The 26,185-nt window shown below is 38.9% G+C and overlaps 1 protein-coding gene across 2 annotated transcripts; it reads right to left on the bottom strand.

The window, feature by feature from the left end:
* Positions 1 to 344: 344 nt before the first annotated feature.
* On the bottom strand, positions 345 to 19,753 carry ARL6 (ARF like GTPase 6). 2 transcript variants are annotated; one of them, XM_077342231.1, is made up of 9 exons: positions 19,611 to 19,738; positions 18,511 to 18,600; positions 16,700 to 16,871; positions 13,551 to 13,612; positions 13,062 to 13,130; positions 8,457 to 8,551; positions 5,773 to 5,902; positions 3,561 to 3,616; positions 345 to 913 (listed from the first exon to the last, which is right to left on the bottom strand). In XM_077342231.1, the coding sequence occupies exons 3-9, from the start codon at positions 16,820 to 16,822 to the stop codon at positions 888 to 890; spliced, it is 561 nt and encodes a 186-aa protein (XP_077198346.1). In that variant the 5' UTR covers positions 16,823 to 16,871; positions 18,511 to 18,600; positions 19,611 to 19,738; the 3' UTR covers positions 345 to 887. The 2 variants fall into 2 exon arrangements, with proteins under 2 accessions (XP_077198346.1, XP_077198345.1); XM_077342230.1 differs by lacking the exon at positions 18,511 to 18,600 and having other exon boundaries at positions 19,611 to 19,753.
* Positions 19,754 to 26,185: the final 6,432 nt, after the last annotated feature.

The following is a 26,185-nucleotide window of genomic DNA, read 5'->3' as shown; positions in this document are numbered from 1 at the left end:
TCTGAAAAAGGGTGCATGCATACAAAAGCTTATACCTTGAATAACACTTTGTTAGTCATAAGGTGCCACTTGACTCAAGTTTTGTTCATTAGACCATTTCAAACAACATCATTTTATGTTTGTCATTACACAGTGCTAAATAAAATTCCTTGATCTACTCTAAGTATATTTAGAACTGGAGAAGTTCAGATTCTGTACTTGTACAATATATGAACAGAATATGAATGAATCAATCTACTAAAAATAGCATCTAAAGAGTTCAACTACATGTGGGACTGTTTAGACTGCTGTATCGCCTACATGCCACTTTACCTCTAGTTTTAACACACACACAACCCAGTAAGTCAGTCATGTACTGTATTTTATTTATCAAAATATTGTTTCAGCTGTTACAGGATGCAATACAATTTACCACATACAATCAGAAGCTTATTCATAAATATCCACAATAGCTGATAAAAACACAATTTGCATGTAGGCGGTATATCTTAAAAGTTACTATGAAAAAATTAATTGGTATAAGCTGGTTTCTGTGCAAAATATAACTTACATTCTGGTAAAAGTACGTTTCAATATACACTAATGAAGACACTATATATAGAGCTTGTAGAAAATTAAATTATTGAGGTCTCTTTTTGGTCACCAACTCCAAAACACCACAAAGTATACAATGATTTTAATGATCTGTCTAAATATCCTGAAATTCTTGGCTGGTTTCGTAAATGTCCATATGTGACTTTCTCTTTTAAGTTTGGCTTATTTTTAAAGCCAAAAAGAAGGAACAGATAAAGTGTACTGCTTGTAAACAGACCTTTAAAAAGTCTTTATCTTCATGGCTTGCCATCCACAAATGGTCTTTTACTATATTTTCGGAGCTTATTGGCTTCTCATGTCTTCACTGCCTGAATTTGATCTAGATAAAATAAACAAAACTCACATTAAAATACTGTGCTATATGTTATTTCGTCCAAAGACTTTGATATAGTTAAAGCTTCTGAACAGTAACAAACAACCAAGTTGAAAGTTGCATGGGTTTATATCTGTGCCAAAATGGGTAAGAATGTTCAGTCTTCATGCCAAACCATGCGAGTTCACATGCTGCTTTTTTTGCCCCTTGAAGTTTCCATCCTCTACTTCCTGGTTTTTACCGAAGTTATTAAGATGATGTCTGTATTGGCAAACTATGGTTAATATGTTTTCTCTAACAACATTACTTAGTATTTGTTGTGTTTGAATGGCAAGTATTAGTAATTATATGGTGTTTTATGTTCCATAGGCAGGTTCCTTGGAGAGACAGGATAGAAATGTTCTAAATAAATAAAAATTAGTGACAGTTTTTCACCCAGAATTCCTCAACATTTTCCTTGGTGGTTGATTCACTGAAAAAGACTCTTCTGCTCAAAATACGAAATAAACTGTGCTTTAAAAGCAGTTTGGAAATTTACAAGTCAAGAAATTTGTGAAGAACCACTTTCATTGTTGCATGTGCATGACTTTATTTCCTTCAGATGCCAAACCCAAATATGCTTTATAAGCTGACCAAGAATTAAAAAAACAAAGATAAGGGAGGAACAGTCAAAAGGAAAACACTGACGTACACATGAAGGTAAGTAAAAAATTGGCTTTTATTGCTACAAAATCATAGAAACGTTTATTAAATAAAAATATCAAAATCTGAAGCTATTATTTCTCAATATATCCTCAATCTGAAGGAGATGTTTCCATCTTCCCCCCAAAATTCTTAGCTCTTCAATTTACCCCACGCCCAAATGGTGGTAAGCTGCTGTAAGTCCCCATTAGGGAAAAAGGCAGGGCCTAAAACGGTAGTTTTGGCATCCTTGAAGGACTCAAAGCATGTTCCTTTTAAATGTTCTTTGAATTTTAGGGACAAAAAGAAATCTGAAAGCGAAAGATCAGGGCTGTAGGGTGTCTGGGGCAAGGTTTCCCAACCAAATTCTCAAAGTACAGCCCTTATTACACTCAAAGAATGAGCAGATACATTGTCATGATGGGGAAAAAATTCTCAGCACAACTTTTCTGTCCTTTTTCTCACCAGTGTAACTTTAAATTTTTTTGAAGACACATGACACTAAGACAAGTGTATTATTGAGGGAACTTGTGTGTAGCCATCCACTGATCACACAGACACATTTAAACATGTTTTGTTTGGAATAAACCCATGCATCTATGAACTGGAATGCTAACAGCAATACTTTTTGCCTTACTTTCATATATGGTGCTTACTCATACTAGATTTATAGCTACAGATTTTCTGAAGGTAATTCTGAACAATTTGTCAATTGCTGTTCTGTCTATCTTGAGTATGCCCTTCACCCTACTATCATAGTAGCACCTGCTTTTGATATCTCATAGTTGAGTCTCTGCTGACATCTTGTGGTATCTTTTAGATAAAATACTACTGTGATGCCAAAGTTTTAAAATAACAACTATTGTAGATGGCACACATTATTTTTAGACTTGTACAGGACCCTGTCACAAGTTCCAAAAAACAAATATTATTTTTTGTTTATATTCTATTTCTAATTAAACCAGTGCTCATTTACAATTTGTACAATTATAAATGTTTTGGTTGTAGTGACCAGACAATGCCATTTGCAACAGTCTTCTGGTGTACACTAATAAAGCCTTTCTCCATTAGTAATATCTAATACCAAATGAGATAATATGGAAGAAGTGTGCATATTTGCAAGGTTAAGTACTTGCAATGGTTTACTTAAATAAATATTGTCTTCTGCTCCACACTTCTCTGCTACTTCTAAAAGTGTGCTTGAATGAATATGTATGTTTTAGGTGGAGTACTATTATCTGTAAATTAATTTAAATTAATCTACATGAGATTAATCTAAGAGAAAACCTAATTATCAAGAGCAAGTGTGTTGCAGCAATGAGAATGTTGGACTAGGGTCTGGGAGACACAGGTTTGAATTCCTACTTTGCAAAGGAATCTTACTGAATTACCTTAGGCTAGTCGCATATTCTTAGACTAACCTATCTCTCAGGGCAGTTGTGAGAGTAAACCAGAGGAGAGGAAAACAATGTAAACTGCTGTGAGTCCCCATTAGAAAGAAAGGCAGGGTATAAAAAGTATAAATTAAAGAAAATGTGAATATTTATTATTATTATTTAATTTATTACCCGCCACTCCCAAGTAGGCTAGTGGTGGGTTACAGATGTCCAGTTAAAACCCCCATTAAAACCCTATTAAAATGGACAAAAATACAAATACAGTGGACCAACAACCCAACAACATGGCAGAACCCCCCCCCCCTCTACCCCTACCTCTAGAGGGAGGAGGCAGGAGAGACAAAATAATTGATTTAAAGTAAATTTAAAGTAATTTAAATTAGCTATGCTTGTTGTAGCAATAAAGCACAAGCAAAAAGAGTTCAAATGTTATATTTGACATGGATACTCACTGTGTAATTTGATCTGATAGCAGAAATAGGTAGAAATAAGGCAAAACAAAATGATAAAAAAGATTATTTTTAAAAGAGATTAATGAAAAGAGAAGTAGCTAAGGTAAAATGTGTTGAACATACCCTGAAGCCAGTCTACACCTTCTTGCAATCCTTCTCCTTTAAGAGCATCACTAGCACTAAAAAGAATGTAAACTACAGTTTAAAAGCATATATATAAAACACAGAGAAGATAATATTTTCAACAGTTACCAAAGTTCAGTTTTCCAAACAGTAGAGACAACAAGGATACACTCATATTAGAAATCTATGTGAGAGAAGAATGATTGTTCCCACACAAAGAAGCCTTCCTGCACATCCTCTTTTACCAACCCCCCCTCCGCCCTGAGTGATATCATGTTACTGTGCTGAGTTTCTTTGCCCCCTACAAAATGAACAAACAAAAGTAGAAAATATAGTGAGACAAGGGTTGGGAACCTTGGTTCCTGCTGTCTTGGTTCTGGTGACAGAATGATCTCTAAAAAGCATTAAGAAAATGAGATGTTCACAAAATGGTGGGAATATGAGAGGAAACTGAATAATAAACAAAGGCTACCTCAGTGGACAGAGAAGAGAGTGGGCAGAACAACTGCAGTTTCCCCTTTTTTCCTTGGTACTTGCTTTTAGTATTTCTCGGTTTACTTTTCTCTATCTGCCCACTTTGCCAGCTCCCCCTATTTCTCTCACCCTTTCATTACTTTGTTTCCTGTACTAATCAGGGTTTTTAAAAGTCATTTCAACCACTTTTTTCATCCTGGATAAATGAGAACTTTTAGTTCTTTTAAAGAACAGTGACTATGTGACTGAAACAACGTTTTTAGGGAGGGAGAACAGAGGTTGTTTCTGATTTTCACACTTAGAATTTTTATGGATTTGTAATCTTTGTACAGTCATAGTTTATCTTTCATATAAAATAATATTAAAGAAAAATAGTACAAATATTTTGGACAGTAGTTTATATCCACCCTACAAAGCCAAAGGAATCCCCAAGTTTTCAGAAAACAAAATCTTTAAAAGGAGGTAATTTAAAAACGTTTAAAAAGTAGAATTTTCACAGGATTACCACACAAGATCTCATTAGCCATTTTCCCTAGGTAATCCAAAATCTCTGCTGCAGGTAGTAGGGGGAGCAGGAGTGGACAGTCTTGATCCAAAAAAAAAGGATGAGGAAGAAAGAAGCAAAGCTAGAGGGAAGGAGAGGAGAAAAGAAAAATGGAGCAGAAGGGGAGGAAATAGGGGGAAAAACAGCAAAAGGAAAGAAGCTGTAAGGGGGAAGAAGGAACGAAGGAAGAAAAGACTGGAGGGGAAAGTGCAGAGAAAGGAAGTTAGAAAGGCTGGCGAAATGGCAGGAAGGAAGCAGCAAGAGAAGAGAAGTTACAGGGACTACAAGGGGGAAGAAGTATCGCTTCCCCTGGGTCTCCCACATGTCCTTTTATAATTGCTTTCATGAGACCCTGAGTTTTTGCAATGGTCCCAAAGGGTGGGAGTTAATAAATTTTAAATATATTTTTAAATTTTAAAAAATGGGTGATATGACCCTATATGGTCATGTCAACCCACTCCCACAATGGCCAGTGATGGGCCTGGATTGAGTGAGAAGGGAATGGGGGCAATGGAGCAGCATGGGCCTGCTCTGGCCCTGATTCTGGCATGGAGGTGGTGGTGGTGGTGGTGGTGGTGGTGGTGGAGGCAACAGAGTGGCATAGGCCTGCCCGGCCCAGTTTCTGCAGACTCCCTTTGGTGAAGAAGAGCAACTGGTAACAGTTCCAGAGTGCAGGTATGCTTCTGTTTACAATCATCTGAAAAATATTTCTGTGCTGTCACTTCCTGCCACAGCACCTTTGGATCCAACTTTATGAGTTCTGTATGGAAACACAGCTGAGGTTTATTATTACAAATACATTTTTGAAATGAGATCAATTTTTTCACTTTCCCTCAGCAATAACGGAATGGATGATACTATTAATTTCAACTGATATGTTTCTATTGTTACTATAAACTAGTAAAAATAAGTTTTTGATTAGTTTATTCTTTTAAAAAAGCACAGCCCCAACATGAAAATTTAAATCCCAGTCTTGAATGAAAAATTACTGTCAGGACATAGCTTTGCAAATGTAGGCAATTTCAGCATCAGCATTAGCAAACTTCCTACAACAGATATTTCTCAATTCAATAAAAAGTCTGATTACAAATGGATCCAGTTATATTTACCTTTTCAAAACAGAGTAATACTGCAGTTAGTAAATTCAAACATTTCATATCTATGAGATAACAACATAAAGCTGTACAACTTTACCAGATATGCCATGGCTTGTCTTTGATATTCTCTAAGGATAACAACTGAGAGACTTTTACTGAAGACACAGCATCTCTAAGATCCATCTTGTTTGCAAAAAACAAAATTGGTATTCGCCGATGTTTAATATCTAAGGAGGAAAAAACAAGAGCAACTCTTTGTTATTCCCATCACCATTTTTGTGCAACAAATTTTGAGGAGGAAAAGTGATACATACGTTGCTCACCTGTCGCTGTCATCTTCTGAAGGCTGCATTCTACCAAGATGCACACTTGGGTAATGAAGCCTCAGGTGCATATTTCAGTAGAGCTCTCAAAGTAACCCTCCTAAACTCATGCATGCATTTAAGACTGTGGTGCAAACTGTTTATAATGAAAGTACCTTACACTGTTCAAATAAAAGCAAAGCTGCTTGCTGCAGATCTTCCAATACACACAAATGAAAAGTTGATAAAAACCATTAAAATATGAAATTCAAATTTTGTATAGGAATAGGGATTTGCGATTACTATAGAAGGTAATATTGGTCCTACATATAAATGAGTGGAAATAAGACATCTATCTCATAAACATTCTATGCAGTCAAAAAACATTCAGTACCAGTTGGCAACCATGATATATATTTTCTAACATCAGAAGAGTTATGATACTAAGGGAAACAAACAAACTGCATCATGGAACATATGCAAAACTAGCAATAAGAGAATTTATACTGAGGCCATTTTGTTGCCACTTTAATGCAGCATCTGAAAAAGGTATGCCTCTTGCTACTTCTGCACTATGCAGTTGTTTGGAAGTCATTTTTCTCATGCCATCTGTCCATGCAATGGGATCAAAGTGGAGCCTAATCCCTAGTCACCTGGTTGTTTCTGCCTTTCTCCTTCACCTTGCACAGAAATGAATGTAAATCTGGGAAATTTAATACATATTTGGCTGTGAATAATGAACCCCCTTTCAAAATGAACTTAAGACAGCAAGCGAGTGGTAATGAGTTGCATGGGAACTAGTCCTGCCTTCAGTCTCACTATGTGTATTCCCAAAACCATTCCCATAATTCATGTTGGGGATATGGGTTAAACTTTAAAATATGAAGATAAATCAGAATCCTAGCAAGAGTTATTCAATGGGCTTGAGATGACACTGTTACACCTTTTTCTTTGTCAACTACTATTCACAGTGGAGGCAATGTGGCTCAGTGGTATAGCATTTGCTTTGCTATGCAGAAATTCCTAGGTTCCATCCCTGGAACCTCCAGTTAAAAAGATCAGGAAGGACATGATGTGCAAGATCTCCATCTGAGACCCTGGAAAGCCGCTGCCAGTGTTAGCAGACAGTACTGATTCATGTGTTCACAGAAATACCACAACAAGATATAAGTGCTGTCTGCTACTCAGATAAATCAAATCTTAATATCAAGGTATATCATGTGTACTCAGATCAGTGAACCAATAGTGGTTATCTATGCAAGAACAATGTATTTCGCGGCTCCCTTGGTAAAAGTACACCTTTTAGTAGTCTGTACTGTAGGTGCCTCGGCTTATATGCGGGTCGGCTTATATGCGAGTATATACAGCTATATAATATTTTTCACTAAAACACATTTTAGTAAAGGCCTAACATTTTAAGACTATGGTCCTGGCTAGTCATCTGTAAATTGTAAAAAAAGCAGTTCTTACGGGAATGTTCTCAATTTCTTTCTGATTTCATTTATTGAAACATTTTCATCATGTTTTTTATAAGATTGCTCCTGAAGTAATACTTTTTTATTTTATAAATCAAAATTTGATAATTCCCTACTGTAAAATGATGTAAAGGAATTTGAACTTGAACAGAAAGAACGATAAATCTGCCTTAAACAAGCAGTCCTCATAAAATTTGTATGAACTCTGCTCCACAGTTATCTCCTCAGGATACCAAGCCACAGGGCAACAGGTTTAAAGTATACCAAACACTGCTATCCTAGCTTTTCTATACATAATAGTTCACAGTGCCAAAGCTGGAGCAACAAGCTATTTATCAAACTAACAACTAGTTTCTGACTGCATGTAAAATCAATTAGTAGAGACCATAAGGCAAAATGTATAGTACAATAAATTGACAGATTTAGAGTTTTGAAAAACTCTAAATTTAAAAAGGTAAAGGTATCCCCTGTGCAAGCACTGGGTCATGTCTGACCCTTGGGGTGACGCCCTCTAGCGTTTCCATGGTAGACTCAATACGGGGTGGTTTGCCAGTGCCTTCCCCAGTCATTACCGTTTACCCCCCAGCAAGCTGGGTACTCATTTTACCGACCTTGGAAGGATGGAAGGCTGAATCAACCTTGAGCCGGCTGCTGGGGTTGAACTCCCAGCCTCATGGGTAGAGCTTTCAGACTGCATGTCTGCTGCCTTACCACTCTGCACCACAAGAGGCTCTACTCTAAATTTATGCATGCTCAATTTACTTTTTACTTGACTGAAATTTGTTCCAGTACTTATGGTGATCAGTACTATGAATTAATAGCACACAATGGTACTCCAATCTGCAGAAAAGTATTGTGATAGTATAGGGAGACACCACGTCTTTATTTCTAGCTCCCATCTACTTTAAAAGGTAATAGTGTTTAAAGGCAGAATTACTACAAAATAGTTATTTTTATGCCAAAGATAAGAAGTAAGTTCAATAAAAGATAAAGAATCTCCTCACCTGGATGATTCAGAAGGGTGTCAAGTTCTTCTTTGGCTACAACCATTCTGAGTTTGTCACTGCTATCAATGACAAAAATAATAGCCTGGCCTTCTCTGTGCAATATAGAAAGAAGGAAATTATAGGTTCTCTAAAATGTTGAACAACAAATAATCAGAATCCTACTTCACTGTGTTACTGTACTAGCTAGAGGCCTCCAATTCCTTCTATACTTCAACAAAATAAATGCCTCTTTCTGCAATTCAGGTTTCTTTCAAATTTAAAGTATTTATAGGGTTGTCAAACAGGGCTCTTCTGACCAACCAACTATACAACTGTAGGAGGGAAAAACAGTTATATTCATTTCTTCCATAAGTTCCTTATGTACACCCTCAAAGAAATAGTAATCAACTTGCTAAATTCCGAATAACATCAAAGAGTCAGTAGGTAGTTTGAGTCCTATGGCACCTTTAAGACCATTGAAGTGTAATTCTTGGTATAAGCTTTTGTGCTCATTCACACTTCTTGAAGCTATCTGAAAAAGTGTGCATGCACATAGAACTTGTTGGACTTACATCACAAGGAAGACAGTTAAGAGTAAGACAGATGCATGAGTGTGACAGATACATGTTCTGGACTAACTTCTCCATACTGAATCCATGGATAGCCGTATCTCTCACAGCAAAAAAATGCACATTTTTTTGCAGATTTTTAGAGCAGTAAGTCTTTAATCTTGACTTCAGATTCTGTGTCTGCTTTACACACCATTCTTTTTCCTCAGGTGAATTTATTCTGCAGCTATAATAAAAAAACTGCACTTTTCTAACTCGGAATATCACTTGTGATGAGCAGGGGGTAACAGCCAAGTGGTTTTTTTAAAGCTCCTATTTCAGCCACGCAGTAGCATCCAGCAAGCACCTTCTACTTAAATCCTGGTAGTTCACATTTTGCAAATGCATTTTAGTGTTAGTTTCTATTGTGTGATGTGTATGTATATGTTGGGCATTTTGGAAAGGGGTTCTGTTCACTTCTTGCTCTTTCTGTACCATGCTTTGGGGGGGGGGTCCCTAATAAAGACTTTAATCACTTCCAGGGTCATGTTCTTCTATACCCATGGCTTTAACAGAATTAATAATAATTTTTCCCAGACTTCTAAAGACACCAACTGCGTTGCTAAAACCAGAGAAGGAAAATTAGAATGTGGAATGCAAGGATTTTTAAGTAGTTCATTCTTCCCTCCCAAATTAGGAAACCTTATTAACAACAGCAAATCCGTTATAATGTATTTATTTAATTTTTATATTGTCCTCCTAGTAAGGCCTTGGACTGCAAGGTGAACAAACCGGTCAATCCTAGAGGAGATCAGTCCTGACTGCTCCTTAGAAAGCCAGATCCTGAAGATGACGCTCAAATACTTTGGCCACCTCATGAGAAGGGAGGACTCCCTGGAGAAGAGCCTAATGCTGGGAGCAATTGAGAGCAAAAGAAGAAAGGGATGACTTCGCACCTAACAAAAACAACAACAAGCAAGGCCATCTTAACGGTTGGCTTATAAATCTGAATTATTGTGATAATGTATAAATAATATAAAAAATATCACATCACACTGAAAATAATTACAGAGCACAGGTAGGTCTCTCTGTTACAACTATCATGGCTGGAATAGGGGGAGGTATATGTGAAGATGGCCTATCTAGGAAAGATGGCTTATATAGAACCAAGAGGAAGAGGCTTCAGGTGCCTAACACCCGAAGCATGGACAATAAAAAGGAAGAGCTTGAGCTTCTCATGCAGACAGAGATATATGATTACAAAGTATTATAGAAACTTTGTGGAATGATTTCCATGACTGGAATGCAGTAGTGGGTGAATACGAGTTTTTTTTTTTTTTAAGTTTGAAGAGGAGGTGGAGTGGTGCTGTATTTGAGGAGAGGGTTTACCTAACAATAAATACTGGAGAAGGAGAGCTCCCCACACTGGCAGCCTTCAAGCGGCAACTGGACAGATACTTATCAAGGATGCTTTAGGCTGATCCTGCACTGAGCAGGGATCTGGATTAGATGACCTGTATGCCTCTTCCATCTCTATGATTCTAAGATTCTAAAAAATATTTAGGCCCAAAGCAGTCTACAATCTGTAGCCATGGGAGCAGAGCTCCTGAAAGATCTTCAACTGAAGTCCAGCTACAAGATTATCATTAATCTGAGCCTCTGGCGGTATATAAATATAAATAAATAAATCTCTGAAAGCATTAACTTTGTTGAAAAGTACTTCATTTTGTAGTCTACTTTGATATCATATTTTCAGAAAACTGAAACAATGTTCTAAACTAGTCAATCAAGAGGCTCAAGACTTGATACCTTTATTGCCATCTTTATTGCTAATCAAAATATAGTTTATATACTTAATTGGGAACCTATTGACTTATGCCCTCTCTCACCAAAAATACCAACAAAAATGTACCTGCTTTCATTTTATGCAAAAATCGAAGCGGCATCAAAAAAAGAAAGAACACACACTAAAATAATAGCATCAAGCTTATACAGATTGCCCCTGCCCAATATCATTTCAAACACTCCTCTTAAGAGCTTTATTTTCTACCTTGCAAAAGACAGAAAGCAGAATGTTGTCAGGCCAACACCAAAAACAAAAACCCACCATGAGATCAGTCAGCAGTGGTTCTCACAGTTTAATCAGAGGAGATACACAGTAAGGCCTCTTGTGAACATCTCAGGTACAGGCCTGTTTTACTGTTTCTAAGACACACGCAACAGATCCTAACTATAATTACCGGTACTTTAATAACATTTTTATAATGTTAATAAATGAATGGACTAACACTATCACTAAGTAGTATAACAATACATCTCTAATAATCAAGGATTGGTTATATTAAAATTTAGGAAAGAGGTCAATGTCCAAGTTTATCATTTCCCCCCCTTAGAAACAATGTTAAGTGGCAATTTAAATGCTTTTAATTCTTTGATTATACTGCAGATATAAGAAGAATCCCAAAAACCTCAAATGGAGTTCCACTTCTTCCACAGCTCCAAAAAGCCGCTCTGGAAAGTTTGGGGGGGAACCCTTGGGAATAATGTGGAATGTAGCACAGGAAGCTGGAGGTCACTGAAACTTTTTGATACCAACTTGTGCCAGGAGTCATGCCTTCCATCTGTACAAGGCCTGATTTGGATCCAATCAATTATGCCTTATGAGTGATGTTACTGTAATCTGTACATTTTAATATCCATAATGATAGATTCAAGTGGGTAGCTGTGTTGGTCTGAAGTAGCACAACAAAATTTGAGCACCTTTAAGGCCAACAAAGATTTATTCAGGGTGTAAGCTTTCGAGTGCATGCACTCTTCCTCATACAAAGTGGAACAAGGATCATAAGAGTACAGTTATAAGGAAAAAGTAAATTAGTAAACTGTGTCATACCATCGAAACTATGCAGTATGATCATTCTTTGCTAAAAAGCTAATCAGTCCTTGGGGTTCAATTGTAGTTCACAAAAAACATTGGAGAAATAAAAATGTCAAAGTTATTAATTAATAGCAGACAATTTCCTAGTTGTGAAAATAAATAATTAAAAGAGACTAGTTGCTTGCCCCATCCATCTCTACCCAACATTGTGAGGAATAGTGCATGCACTCAAAAGCTCAAGGCTTGAATAAATCTTTGTTGGTCTTAAAGGTGCCACTGCACTCAAATTTTAATATCTATTAAATGTAATTAAAATTCCATTAAAAAGTTTAATATAAGCAAACATTTTTATAAAGTTCTCCAAATGTTGTGACTTTATGATACCTTTATCCAGAAGTGCACCACCCAAAAATATTACTCAATGAATAAAGGGCAGAGCAATTTAGAAATTCTGCATAGCCACGCACATATTTAACATGGCTAGGAAAGAAAGAAAAAATAATTAAGAAATTCCAAATGAAAACGCTTGAGACTTTTTATAAAGTAAGAAACCAAGACATAGGTCTTGCATGAACCAGTAATTAACTGGCTACAGGAACAACATTTGGCGGTTCTCCAGTAGTCATTTAGGTGCCACCATTCCTTGAAATTGTGCTGTGTGTCATTATATGAAACAACAGGAAGAAAACTTGTGGAGTCTTCTAAAGAATTTTGATGATTTCATTAAAAAATACATACCTGCACAAAGTAAATACCAGATAACTCCAAGACATTTACTGAGAAGTTTTCATTTTTTCAGTGCAATCTTAGGTTTAAAGATTAGTTTTTCTAAGCATCATAATTGCATTATCTATTTACTTCACTTTATTTATTTCACTTATACCCTACCTCTCTCCCAAATGAGGATCTGAACTGGCTTACATCATTTCCCTCTTCCCCATTTAATCTCACAACTACCTTGTGTGGTTGGTTAAACTAAGAATATGTGACTGACCTTAGCTAAGGTCACCCAGCTAACTTCCATGATAGAGAGGAATCGAACTAGAGCCTCTGGGATCCTCTAATCACTATACCACACTGGCTCTCACATTAAAGCTGTCTAAACTACTTAGAATGTTTGTCAATTACCATGAAGTATCACATGACTTTTTTTTCAAAAACTATCAATAATGCAAACAGTTGGTTTTTTAAGTTACTTACTTGTAGTAGTGTTCCCAGAGATTTCTGTATCTACCTTGCCCAGACATATCGAACACAGTAAATGACAAACTATAAAGAAAGTAAAATACGTAAGTGCAATTTAAATTAATTCAATGCTGTAATCCCAAATACGGGACTCAAGACATAACCAATCCCAAATACATGTAAGTGGGCTTGTTTCTGAGTACTCGCCCATTGGCTTGAAATGCAAGTTGATAACTTATTTTAAAAATAGCTTTTTAGTTAAAAGAAAGTTCTAAATTTCATGTATCACACTAAAGCAAAGATTGAAATAATCCAAAACACTTGAAAAGGAAATATTTTAACATTTCTTTTGATAAAGTTATTTTCTTAAAATATGTTGACTACAAAATTTTTATTTATGCAAATCCCATAAACTTTAGATCCCTGCCTAGGTTTATGTCTGGTACCTGTCTGTAGAACAATGGGGAAAATGTATATTTGCACTAGGCAAATAAAATGGCTTACCTGGATGTCTTGAATTTCTCAATACTGAATCCTATTGTGGGCACGATATCTTGAGTCTGAGCCTTCAAAAAAAAATTCATCTTAAAAACAAATCTCTGGAAAATTTTAATACTATGGTACTTTGGGTGATGAGGGTTTAAGTTTTGAATTGTATTTTATCCAACTGTTGTGAACCGCCTTGAGCTAGCTGGCTGGCCAGGAAGATCAGTAAGTAAATAAATAATTTACTTAATAACACTATATAGATAGTAATCTGAGTAAATAAATACTATTTACTTACTTGTAGTTATTTACTCAGATTACTAAACATACAGTGTTATTAAAAATAAAATTATAAAGCTGGCAGAAGGTAGATGACACACACAAAATGTTTACAAAGGGGGAAAGTAATTATTTTAAGTTCACTTTCACAAGTTCTTAATTGACAAACTAATAATTTTGCAATCTTATTTGCTTTGATTATTGAAATTATTATTGAAATCAAGAACCTATATCCACAATCAGACATGTTTAGTTCATCTGCTATTATTAAGTCTTAAATAGAACTTCATTTTTCTCTGTAATGACATATAGTTTTGCTACATTATTATTGGACAATATGAACATCTTATATTTATGCTGCAATTCTGCTTCAGAGAAATCATGCTTCTTCAGACTGTATCCAAACTGCATATTGTTATTACTGGGAAATTACAATTCTTCCTTCTGAAAGTGTAATTGTGTTATGCAGTTGTGTGATTGTCACAGATACTTGTAGGACACAATTGGCATCATACTGACAAGCAACTTCATGCCCATATAATTTGTGATATAGTTTATTTGAGCCATCGTTTATGAATGATGAAGACTTTAATGAAGGATATTCATAGGAACCCATGAGAGCAAAAGTTACGTATGACCTTGTAAAAACAAATGTCATACATCAGTGAGACCATCACCTTTCTGAACTACGGTATTTTGTTTTATTTATTTCTCTGTTCTTTGAAGGGCGCCTTTTAAAACTGCACATTGGGTTGTATAGTAAAGAAAAAGTAGGTCAGTTCCCCAGTCATGTAACACTGTTAACACGCTTCCATTTCTGGCAAAAGCAATATTCTTTAGATGTTTTCAGCAACTCTACATTGTATTGTTTGTTTTTTTTAATTAGTACTGAGACATATTAAAATTCTCTGATTTCTGATACATCTTCATTTAACAAACAACAACACATGTTGTGAATACTAAATAATGTTTTCCACCTTCCTTATACTTGCGGTCCATTATTACTGAAGTCAATCTATGAATCATTAAAGACATACACTCAGGTAGTGGTTTTACTAAAAATCTTGAAGACATCTTTGAGATACATGCCTGGAAAAGTCAAGTGTACAATTTCTGTATAATCTGTGTAATTTCTGCATTCAAAAATTGCCATGTGTAAAGTGGTTTCTAGATGAAGCTGCTGAAAATTTGTGTAGTGTAATGGCTAAGAGATTTACATTACAATCCAAAATACACTTTGTTGGAAGTAAACTGTACTGAACAGTGGTGGTGTACATGAAACAGCAGTATTGTTAATGTGTGTGAACTAATATTTAATTTTTTTGGGGGGGGGGGTGTTCTGTTTTGGAAAACTAATGCAATTACTACATTTGGAAAATGCGTAGACTGAAAAGTATAACCACTAACTGGGCAGGTACAAAGCATCTGGCAATTCTTAACATTTTATTCACCGCTCCCTGGAAACTGATTTAAGAAACACTCAACCACGGGGGACCAAATCCAATATATTTTCTTCTATTGAAAAAACATATTTTATTAAATCAGCCTGTATCTGGAAATGAGGATTATCTTGAGCATTTACTAGTTAATCTACGGAATGGGTGTAGGATGTTTGATTTTGTGGCCGAGAAAAGAAGAAATCCTTTGAGAGAGCAATTCAAAATAAACCAAACAGAGCTCCACACATTACATGTAAAAACAAGTAAAATCTTTTTGTTACATTAATGCCTAATAAACAAGACACTTTCAATGCAGCCCTAAACAAAGTTATATCCTTCTATTCCTATTGACTTCAATAGGTTTAAAGGTAAAGATAAAGGTATCCCCTGTGCAATCACCAAGTCATGTCAAACCCTTGGGGTGACGCTCTCTAGCGTTTTCATGGCAGACTCAATACGGGGTGGTTTGCCAGTGCCTTCCCCAGTCATTACCGTTGACCCCCCAGCAAGCTGGGTACTTATTTAGCGACCTCGGAAGGATGGAAGGCTGAGTCAACCTTGAGCCGGCTGCTGGGATTGAACTCCCAGCCTCATGGGTAGAGCTTCCAGACTGCATTTCTGCTGCCTAACCACTCTGCGCCACAAGAGGCTCTTTCAATCGGTTTAGAAGAGCATATCTCTGTTTAGGATGGCACTATCACTATACATTCAGCTACACTACTTTTGTTTTACAGTTTCTTTGCATTCTGATTACTGATGCTTATTTTCTTTAGAACTTTTCATTATTGATGTAATGTCTACTCCATGAGCCCAATATTAATTGCTTACAAAAACTCCAGCTATATTTAAAGCAAAAGGATGACAAATAGAATATAGGATCATACTTTTCATTAAAAAGTATATACATCTGTTCCCTTTCTTATAATTTAGCTAAAATCTACTGATGGAAACTAAATACAGTAGCAATACTCATGCTGTTTCAAAGTCAGCTGAGCTGCCTTTTGCTGAATCAGACCCATTGGTCAATCAAGGTCAGTGCTGTCTACAATGACTGGCAGTGTCTCTTCAAAGGCAGAGGTCGTTCACATCACCTCCTACCTGATCTTTTTTTAAACTGGAGATTGAACCAGGGATCTTCTGCATACCAAGCAGATGCTCTGCACTGCTCCACAATCCCCCCAAATTAAAGTCTGAGGGTTTAGTGAGTCATCTTTAATCCCTGCTATTTCTTTATCTTGAGAAAATTCTTGGCATACTGGGGTTCAATATTGTCATAGCATTTTAATCAAGCTCTTTTTGGTAAGATGTTCTATACTCTTCTACACTAAACTGATAAGGAAATTTCTTATTACTTCATTGCACAATCACATAAAAGAACAACTTCCATTAGCATCAGTTTTTCAGCATTCACAATAACCCATCTGTCAACATGCTAAAGTGCCTACTTACATTAGATGGTTTCAGTTTATTGATGATAGTAGTTTTACCACTATTGTCCAATCCAAGGCACAAAACATGAACTTCTTTCTTCTTCAAGCCAAGCCAACCTGCTAGTTTGTCGAATAATCCCATAATTTGGATTGAATGGCACAGTCAGTACCAATATTTTTGAAGAATATGCCTATTTAAAACATGAGGCGGAAACATGATCAGACATTTCAAACAAAGATCCTTGAGAGAAAATGGATTCTAACACTGTCACAACGGGCTACTTAACCTAAGTATCTAGGAAGTAAGCTGATTATTTGACAACAGCTTTCATGCTAAAGTAGATTGGCTAAATTAAAACTTAGTCTAAAGGACAATGTCCTTGCTTCAACAAATTATACTTTGCAGTGCTATCAGGCTAGTGAAATTATTTGCAACAAATTAACTGTTTCAGGGTGCAGTTGTAATTATTCAGTCAGATATACAGAAAACCACTGAACAAAGTTCTTAAGAAAATCAGGTTCTCCTGCTGCAGTGGAGAAAGCTTCACTAAGAACATCTAGTCAACCCCATTACTTAAGGCAGAAACCTCTTTACTCAACACTTCAGCTGCCTTTCAGATATCCTATAGAAGAACTGCATCAAAAATGCATGCATGGTGTCACAATTTCAAAAACCGCTCTGCTGTCTAAGTAAGCAAGTCGAGCTGCAGGATCCTCACAAAGTACTCCCAAAATGGATTTTCACTCACTTCTCAAAGGACCCAGAATTATCATGCAGAACATGTAGAAGAATTAATATTTTATGATGGAGACTTGTAAAAACCACTACTCAAATATGGTAGGGTTGCAACCAAGAAATTACAGGTTGGGTTCTGTTGTCGCCTTGTAACAAATACTAGTGTTTACTTGTCAGACCTAGTCGGCCCAACAACTCTGTAATTGTTACTGAACTCTGATACTCTGAAAATGATCATATTTTGAGAGGGAAGCATGTTTCACTTTATGTTCTGATTTGTGACATCTTATATAACATTTTGTCTGATCTTCCAGGAGCCTTATTTTGGAGTTAAATTTTCATAACATCTTCGCAATAGCATCTTACCATGATGAAAGATTTAGGTGATTGCTTCCAGTGACATGAGGGCAGCAGATTTTATCTTTTAATCTAAAAGTAGAAGAAGCATATTCTCAGCTATCCCTGACCAGTTACCCTAGAGGAGTACCATGTGCAAGGAAGTCAGCTCTATACCTTCCCAAAAGACCACAAAAATGTCATCTGGATAAGGTTGCTAAATATACAGAACTCTGGTGCTTTTAGCAACTATAACGCTGAAAGAAAATCAACAGAAATTGTTATTACCATGTAAATTAAAGTATGGTTAAACTTGAGGCATGTAATTTTAGTCTTTTACATCAACACTAAAGGGAAGGCATTCTTCCTAAGGCTTCCTCGCTCTCTACTGAATCCTATTTCATTTTTTACAATATGCCTGAAAAAAACTGGAAAAATCCCCCCAAACACCAGTACTGTGCCAATCACACTTTGGAATCCAAGAACAATCAGTACATTTTGTAGCACCTATGGGAACAGAATAAAATATAAATACGAAAGGATTGCTAAACCCAGTATGGTAAGGGAGATAAGAGATACAGAATGGACATGATACCTAGTGCTGCAATTAATCACTTGATGAGTTAATTAAAAGCTTTTTAATTAATTAAAATATGCCTACCATTAATATAACAGATTTCAAGTTATTAATAAGTTGTTAAAATATGCCTACCATTAATACAACAGATTTCAAGTTGTTAATAAGGATAAGTACTTACAAAATTCACAGATTAAATTATTATTCTTTCTCAGAAGAGGCATTCCTGCTCCATCATGTATAGAATGTCTGTTTTGAGACAGTCACTTATCTACAGAGGAAGATTTGTTTTTTGCTTAACTGTTTCTTTAGTAACAAACTAAAGTGAGGAATTTGGGGGCAGTGAAAAAAATTGGGGCAGTATCGAGGTGATGAGGAATTTGAGGGCAGTAGGGCGGCAGCAGTCCAACCCTTCCTGCTGCAGCTGCATTTTCCTAGTGAGAGATGTTCCAAGGTGGCTTGCCTTTGCCTGCCTCTGGGTAGTAGCGACCCTGGAGTTCCTTGGGGGTTTCTCATCCCAGTGCTGAGTCTGACCAGGGCCAACACTACTTAACTTCCTTAAGACATTCATAACATCAGATGAGCTGGCTGGGATCATATTCCTGCTGAGCTCCTTCCTCTCCCCAGACTATGTCCTTCCCAGGCTCCACCCCGGATCTCCAGGACTTTCTTAATCCAGGGTTGGCAACCCTTCACCAAAATGCTCCATTTTCGGGAGGCTGGAAAAGCTTTCTCCTGCTTGCTCCTGGCCACGGCATTTTTCATTGCTTGCTTCTTTCTCTTTCTCCACCCATTTATCTATCTCCCTAAGGAGGACCCAAAGTGGCTTTTACAAATGATATATATATTTTCCAGACTAAAATACGGTTGCTGCACAACTGCCAAAATAGAAGAGTAGGCAATATAGTGTTTCGAATCTACAGTAGACCTAACACCAGAAAAAGGGGCGTGTTTGTGTGTATTTGCGTGTGTGTGTGTGTGTGTGTGTGTGGGGGGGGGGTACCAGGGATTTGGCCTGGGAGTACAAAAAAAGTGTTGGCACCAGTGGTCCCTTGCAGGGCGGCCTCAGGAAACATGCCCCGAGCGCATCTAGTAGTCGAGGCGCTTCGTTTGAGCAGGGTCACGTCCAGGCTCGCCTGGAACCTCATTGTCCCCCCCCCCCCCGTCCCAACACTCGTTCCGCTCTGTAGGCCTTTCCCAGCCCTTGCCCGCAGGCCCCCTCCCGCGCCCCCCCGCGCCCCCTCGGAGGAAAGGGAAGCCCCCCCCCCGGCATCTACTCACGAAGGAAGCGCGAGAGAGGAGCCCTTGGACAGGCCTTGGAAGAGCAAGCGGCATTCCCGCCCCTCGACGCCTGCGTCGTCGCCTTGGAGACCGAAGGGCCGTCAGCTCCGTAGGCAGGGAGGGGGCATGAGGAAGGAAGCTCGCGTTCCCCGTTATTCCTTTGGGCTGCGCTAGGAAGCGTCGCTTCGGAGCCGAATGTAAAGAGGAACATACTCCTCGTGGTCGGTTCTCTTTAACTCACAAGGAAACTCTACGACCGCAAAGAGAAGTGGAAAGAAGAGCGTTTTTCTCAGACGTCAGTTCCGATAAAGGCTTCCATTTGAGGGGCAAGGATAGTGGGCGCGCACAGGAATCCAAACGAACTGTTTAGCAACTCCTTAACACCTCTAGAAAACTGAATCACACTGTCTGTTTACTGAGGTTTACTCTTTGAAAAGTAGTATATTGGCAGGTAGGGTTACAGGTGCCTCTTGGTTGTTGTTGTTGTTATGTTCGAAGTCGTGTCCGACCCATCGCGACCCCATGGACAATGATCCTCCAGGCCTTCCTGTCCTCTACCATTCCCCGGAGTCCATTTAAGTTTGCACCTACTGCTTCAGTGACTCCATCCAGCCACCTCATTCTCTGTCGTCCCCTTCTTCTTTTGCCCTCGATCGCTCCCAGCATTAGGCTCTTCTCCAGGGCGTCCTTCCTTCTCATGAGGTGGCCAAAGTATTTGAGTTTCATCTTCAGGATCTGGCCTTCTAAAGAGCAGTCAGGGTTGATCTCCTCTAGGACTGACCGGTTTGTTCGCCTTGCAGTCCAAGGGACTCGCAAGAGTCTTCTCCAGCACCAGAGTTCAAAAGCCTCAATTCTTTGACGCTCGGCCTTCCTTATGGTCCAACTTTCGCAGCCATACATTGCAACTGGGAATACCATAGCCTTGACTAAACGCACTTTTGTTGGCAGGGTGATGTCTCTGCTTTTTAGGATGCTGTCTAGATTTGCCATAGCTTTCCTCCCCAGGAGCAAGCGTCTTTTAATCTCTTTGCTGCAGTCCCCATCTGCAGTGATCTTGGAGCCCAGGAAAATAAAATCTGTCACTATCTCCATTTCTTCCCCATCTATTTGCCATGAATTGAGAGGGCCGGATGCCATGATCTTTGTTTTCTTGATGTTGAGTTTCAAGCCAACTTTTGCACTCTCCTCCTTCACCTGCATCAACAGGCTCTTTAGTTCCTCTTCACTTTCTGCCATTAGAGTGGTATCATCTGCATATCTGAGGTTGTTGATATTTCTCCCTGCAATCTTGATCCCAATTTGTGACTCCTCTAATCCCGCATTTCTCATGATGTGCTCTGCATACAAGTTAAATAGGCAAGGCGACAGTATACAGCCTTGCCGAACTCCTTTCTCAATTTTGAACCAGTCAGTGATTCCATGTTCAGTTCTGACTGTTGCTTCTTGACCTGCATATAAATTTCTCAAGAGACAAATAAGATGCTCTGGTATTCCCATCTCTTTAAGAACTTGCCACAATTTGTTGTGCTCCACACAATCAAAGGCTTTAGCATAGTCAATGAAGCAGAAGTAGACGTTCTTCTGGTACTCCCTAACTTTCTCCATGATCCAGCGTATGTTGGCAATTTGATCTCTAGTTCCTCTGCCTCTTCGAAATCCTGCCTGTACTTCTGGAAGTTCTCGGTCCACATATTGCTGGAGCCTAGCTTGTAGGATTTTGAGCATAACTTTGCTAGCATGAGAAATTAGTGCAATGGTGCGGTAGTTTGAACATTCTTTGGCATTGCCCTTCTTTGGGATTGGAATGTAAACTGACCTTTTCCAATCCTGTGGCCATTGTTGAGTTTTCCAAATTTGCTGGCATATTGAGTGTAGCACTTTTACTGCATCGTCTTTTAAGATTTTGAATAGTTCAACTGGAATGCTGTCACCACCACTAGCTTTATTGTTGCTCAGACTTCCTAAGGCCCATTTGACTTCACATTCCAGGATGTCTGGCTCCAGGTCAGTAACTACCCCACTGTGGTCATCAGGGATGTTAAGCTCGCTCTTGTATAGTTGTTCTGTATAATTTTGCCACCTTTGTTTAATCTCTTCTGCTTCTGTGAGGTCCCTACCATTTTGGTCCCTTATCATACCCAACTTTGCATGAAACGTTCTCTTCATATCTCCAATTTTCTTGAAAAGATCTCTGGTCCTCCCCATTCTATTGTTTTCTTCTATTTGTTTGCACTGTTCATTTAAGAAGGCATTCTTATCTCTTCTAGCTTTTCTCTGGAATTCTGCATTCAATTGGGTGTATCTTTCTCTTTCTCCCTTGCCTTTCACTTCCCTTCTCTCCTCAGCTATTTGTAAAGCTTCCTCAGACAGCCATTTTGATTTCTTGCATTTCTTTTTCTTTGGGATGGTTTTAGTTGCTACCTCTTGTACAATGTTGCGAACCTCAGTCCATAGTTCTTCAGGCACTCTGTCTATCAGATCTAATTCCTTAAATCTATTTGTCACCTCTACTGTGTATTCGTCGGGGATATGATTTAGTTCATACCTGAGTGGCCTAGTGCTTTTCCCTACTTTCTTCAATTTAAGCCTAAATTTTGCAACAAGAAGCTCATGATCTGAACCACAATCAGCTCCTGGTCTTGTTTTTATTGACTGGATAGAACTTTTCCATCTTTGGCTGCAGAGCACATAGTCAATCTGATTTCTGTGTTGACCGTCTGGTGATGTCCATGTGTAGAGTCGTCTCTTGGGTTGTTGGAAAAGAGTGTTTGCTATGACCATTGTATTCTCTTGACAAAATTCTACCAGCCTGTGCCCTGCTTCATTTTGTACTCCAAGGCCAAACTTGCCTGTTATCCCGGTTATCTTTTGGCTTCCTACTTTAGCATTCCAATCCCCCATGATGATAAGCACATCATTTTTTGGCGTTGCTTCTAGAAGGTGTTGTAGCGCTTCATAGAACTGATCAACTTCATCCTCTTCAGCAGCAGTGGTTGGGGCATAGACCTGGATCACTGTGATATTGAATGGTTTGCCTTGGATTCGAACTGAGATCATTCTGTCATTTTGGGGATTGTATCCCAAGACTGCTTTTCCTACTCTCTTATTGATTATGAAGGCTACTCCATTTCTTCTGCGAGATTCTTGTCCACAGTAGTATACCTGATGGTCATCTGAATTAAATTCACCCATTCCTGTCCATTTTAGTTCACTGATTCCTAAAATGTCGATGTTCAGTCTTGTCATTTCTTGTTTGACCACGTCCAGCTTACCTTGATTCATGGCTCTTGGTTGTAGATTTTTCAAATAACCATGCTGACTTCTAGAGAAGCTCCTTTATTCTTGGGAGAGCCGTGTTCCTTCTTATTTAGTATAGTTAGTTTGTTAGTAAGGTGAGAAGAGTAAAAGCCATACATTAGCCTAGCAGTTTAATTTTTATTGTACATTAAAACATTTTTTTTGTAGTAAGTGTAATGGCATTTCATTGTTTCCTTTTCTAAAAGGGAATAAGGGGCTGAGGGTATTGCACTCCTGGTGCTTCTTGGTGCTCCAGCTTTTAACTATATTACATACACTTACTATAGCAAGCCTTAAGTATCTGGAAGACCCAGCTCTGAATCTCCACTTGTACCTTGAATAACACTTGGTTGGTGTTAAAGGTGCCACTGGACACTAAATTTGTTCTGCAAATTGAGCTGTTAGCATTCCACCTGTGATATTAGTTGTCCTGTGTTTCAGTTGTTGTCATATTAATCCAGCACAATTATATGTAGCCAGCAAAAACATTTTGGCACTGGCACCATATGTGCCATTTGGAAGATGGCTGGGTGACCTCAGCCTAAGCAGCTCATAGGGTTGTGAGGTGAGAACAGAGGAGAAGGGAATGATGTTAGCTGCTTTGGGTCCACTGTGAGGAGAAAGGGAAGGTATAAATGAAACAAATGTACTTGCATTCCATAAAATGTGAATTTAATATATATGGCATAATCCTCCCACATTGTAATGATGGACAGGAAAAACCAAATACACCAATATAAGATGGGGAGACTTGTCTTGGCAGTAGCATGTGCGAAAAGGATCTAGGAGTCTTAGTAGACCATACATTGAACATGAGTCAGCAGTGTGACTCAGTGGCTAAAAAGGCAAATGGGATTTTGCGCTGTATCAAACGGAGTATTGTGTCCAGATCATGGGAGGTGGTGGTACTGCTTTGCTCTGGTTCGGCCTCATTTGGAGTACTATGTTCACTTTTGGTCACCCCAATTGAAGAGGGATGTTGACAAACTAGAACGTGTCCAGAGGAGGGCGACAAAGATGGTGAGGGGTTTGGAGACCAAGACGTATGAAGAAAGGTTGGGGGAGCTTGGTCTGTTTAGCCTAGAGAGGAGACGACTGAGAGGGGATTTGATAACCATCTTCAAGTATTTAAAAGGGTGCCATATCGAGGATGGAGAATAGTTCTTTCTTGCCCCAGAGGGACAGACCAGAACAAAAGGGATGAAATTAATTCAAAAGAAATTCCATCTAAACATCCGGAAGAAGTTCCTGACAGTTAAAGCAGTTTCTCAATGGAACAGGCTTACTCGGGAGGTGGTGGGTTCTCAATCTTTGGAAATTTTTAAACAGAAGAGCCGGTAACTGCGCTGCCCAGGTGGCTGGGAAGGGCTGGAACTGGGGGGGGGGGAGGCTCTTCCCAGCCGCCCGGGCAGCGCGGCCGCTGGCTCCACCACACATCCGCACCACGGACCCTTCCCCCCTACTCCCCCTTTCACTTTCTCTCCCCCTCCCTCTGTCTCTCTCTCCCTTTCTCTACGCCTGCCTGCCTACCTTCCCTCCTTCCTTCCCTCCCTCCCAGGGGGGCCCCTCCCGCACCCACCCAGTGCCTACTAGCTCCCGCTGTATTTTTCTTACAGTGGGCTTAATTTCTAGTATAACATAAAGCTTAATGGGTTTCCGAGGACAGGGTGAAGTATAAATCCCAAAATAAATAGGAATAAATATTGCTTTCTGTAGCAAAGTATCCTTTATAAGAGGCTATTAGATGTCCCACCAACACAATAATACTATCTATGTTTATTAATTTATCATATTTGTATACTGCCCTCCCCAAAGGCTCAGGGCAGTAAAACAGAACAGAAACAATACAGATAACTTAGATTAACAATAATGAATGAAGTGAAACAACAAGCAACATGGAACCATAGAAAAATTAAACATTCAAGTAACTCATACTGATAGCCCAATGGGTTGGGTGTAACAGCAGTGGGTGCCATAGGAGGGGGCTCAGCCCTTGGGAAGTGATGGTACAGGTCGACCTCAACCAAATGGCTGGTGGAGGAGCTCACTTTTGCAGGCCCTGTGGAACTGTTCAAGTTCCGTCAGGGCCCTGATCTCCTCTGGGAGTTCGTTCCACTAGGTGGGGGCCAGGATGGAGAATGCTCTGGCCCTGGGTGAGGCTGTATGAGCTTCCCCGGGGCCAGGGATCACCAAGAAGTTGGAATTGCTAGAGCTTAAGGCTCTTTGGTGGAGGGGGGGTATAAGCAGAGAGGCGATCCCTCAGGTACACTGTTGAAAGTGTAATTTAATTCAATTAAGTGGAAGAGAAGAGAACAAGTTCTAAATTATGTTCCACATGCACAACCAAAAAACAGATTAACATTACATTACTATGCATGTAAAGTCTGGGGGGGGGGGGGGGGAGGGTGGACCATCCTTTTACTACTTGGATATATCATTGGAAAATATTTACTCCTCTTTCTGTTCATAATTCTGTTCTGTTTTGCTATTATACTACTTTTAAGTACATTCTAAGTTGGCTACTAGGACAGGGATGAGAAGGAGTTGAAACCAAAACTGAAAATAAAGAGAGAGGAAGAAAAAATTAGAATGAAGGTAGAGAAATGAAGAAAAGATGAAAGGACAAAGGACAATAAACAAAGGGGAAAAGCTGGAAAAGGAAAGAAATCAAGGGAATGAGATGGAACGCCTGCTTTATTTTGTTACAATACACTACCTATCCCTTTGCAAGATCTGAATGGGCGGACAAAACTACGTACCTAGGTGCAAAGTAAGGAAAATGAAATAATTGACAGCTGGAGAGAACAGAATTGTTCAGAGGCTGCAACCTGAGGCTGCAATTACTGTAGTAGTCAGCTACTCTAGTAGCTGCAATGCAGAGTGGCATTAAAATGAAACAAATGGAAATGCATTTAGCTGAATGCAGCTTGACTACGGCTTAATGGACTCTAGAGCTGACCTGATCCCCAGGAATGTGGTCCCTTTAGTCCCCCTTCCTTCTTGTCAGAATGCCTATCTTTAAACTGCTCAGGGAGCGGTATAAATAATTGGTTAAGGGCTAAGGGGGTGGAGAGTGGGCGGGGCCGGGCCGGGTGAGGGCCCAATTGGAAGGTGAGAAGCGCCTTCCTATTGGGCCCTCACCAGGTCAGGCCAGAGTTCCAGTCAGGCGTGACAGCATGAGTAAAGAGGGAGGCCTTCCTCCCGGGCCCAGAAGCACACCTGGGGCCTCGAAAAGGCCGCGCTGTGGCCAGGGTGCTTCTAGGCCCAGTGGAAAGGCC

Source organism: Paroedura picta, chromosome 6, assembly GCF_049243985.1.
Source record: "Paroedura picta isolate Pp20150507F chromosome 6, Ppicta_v3.0, whole genome shotgun sequence".
Classification (NCBI taxonomy): domain Eukaryota; kingdom Metazoa; phylum Chordata; class Lepidosauria; order Squamata; family Gekkonidae; genus Paroedura; species Paroedura picta.
This window is presented reverse-complemented; position numbering and strand designations above follow the sequence as displayed.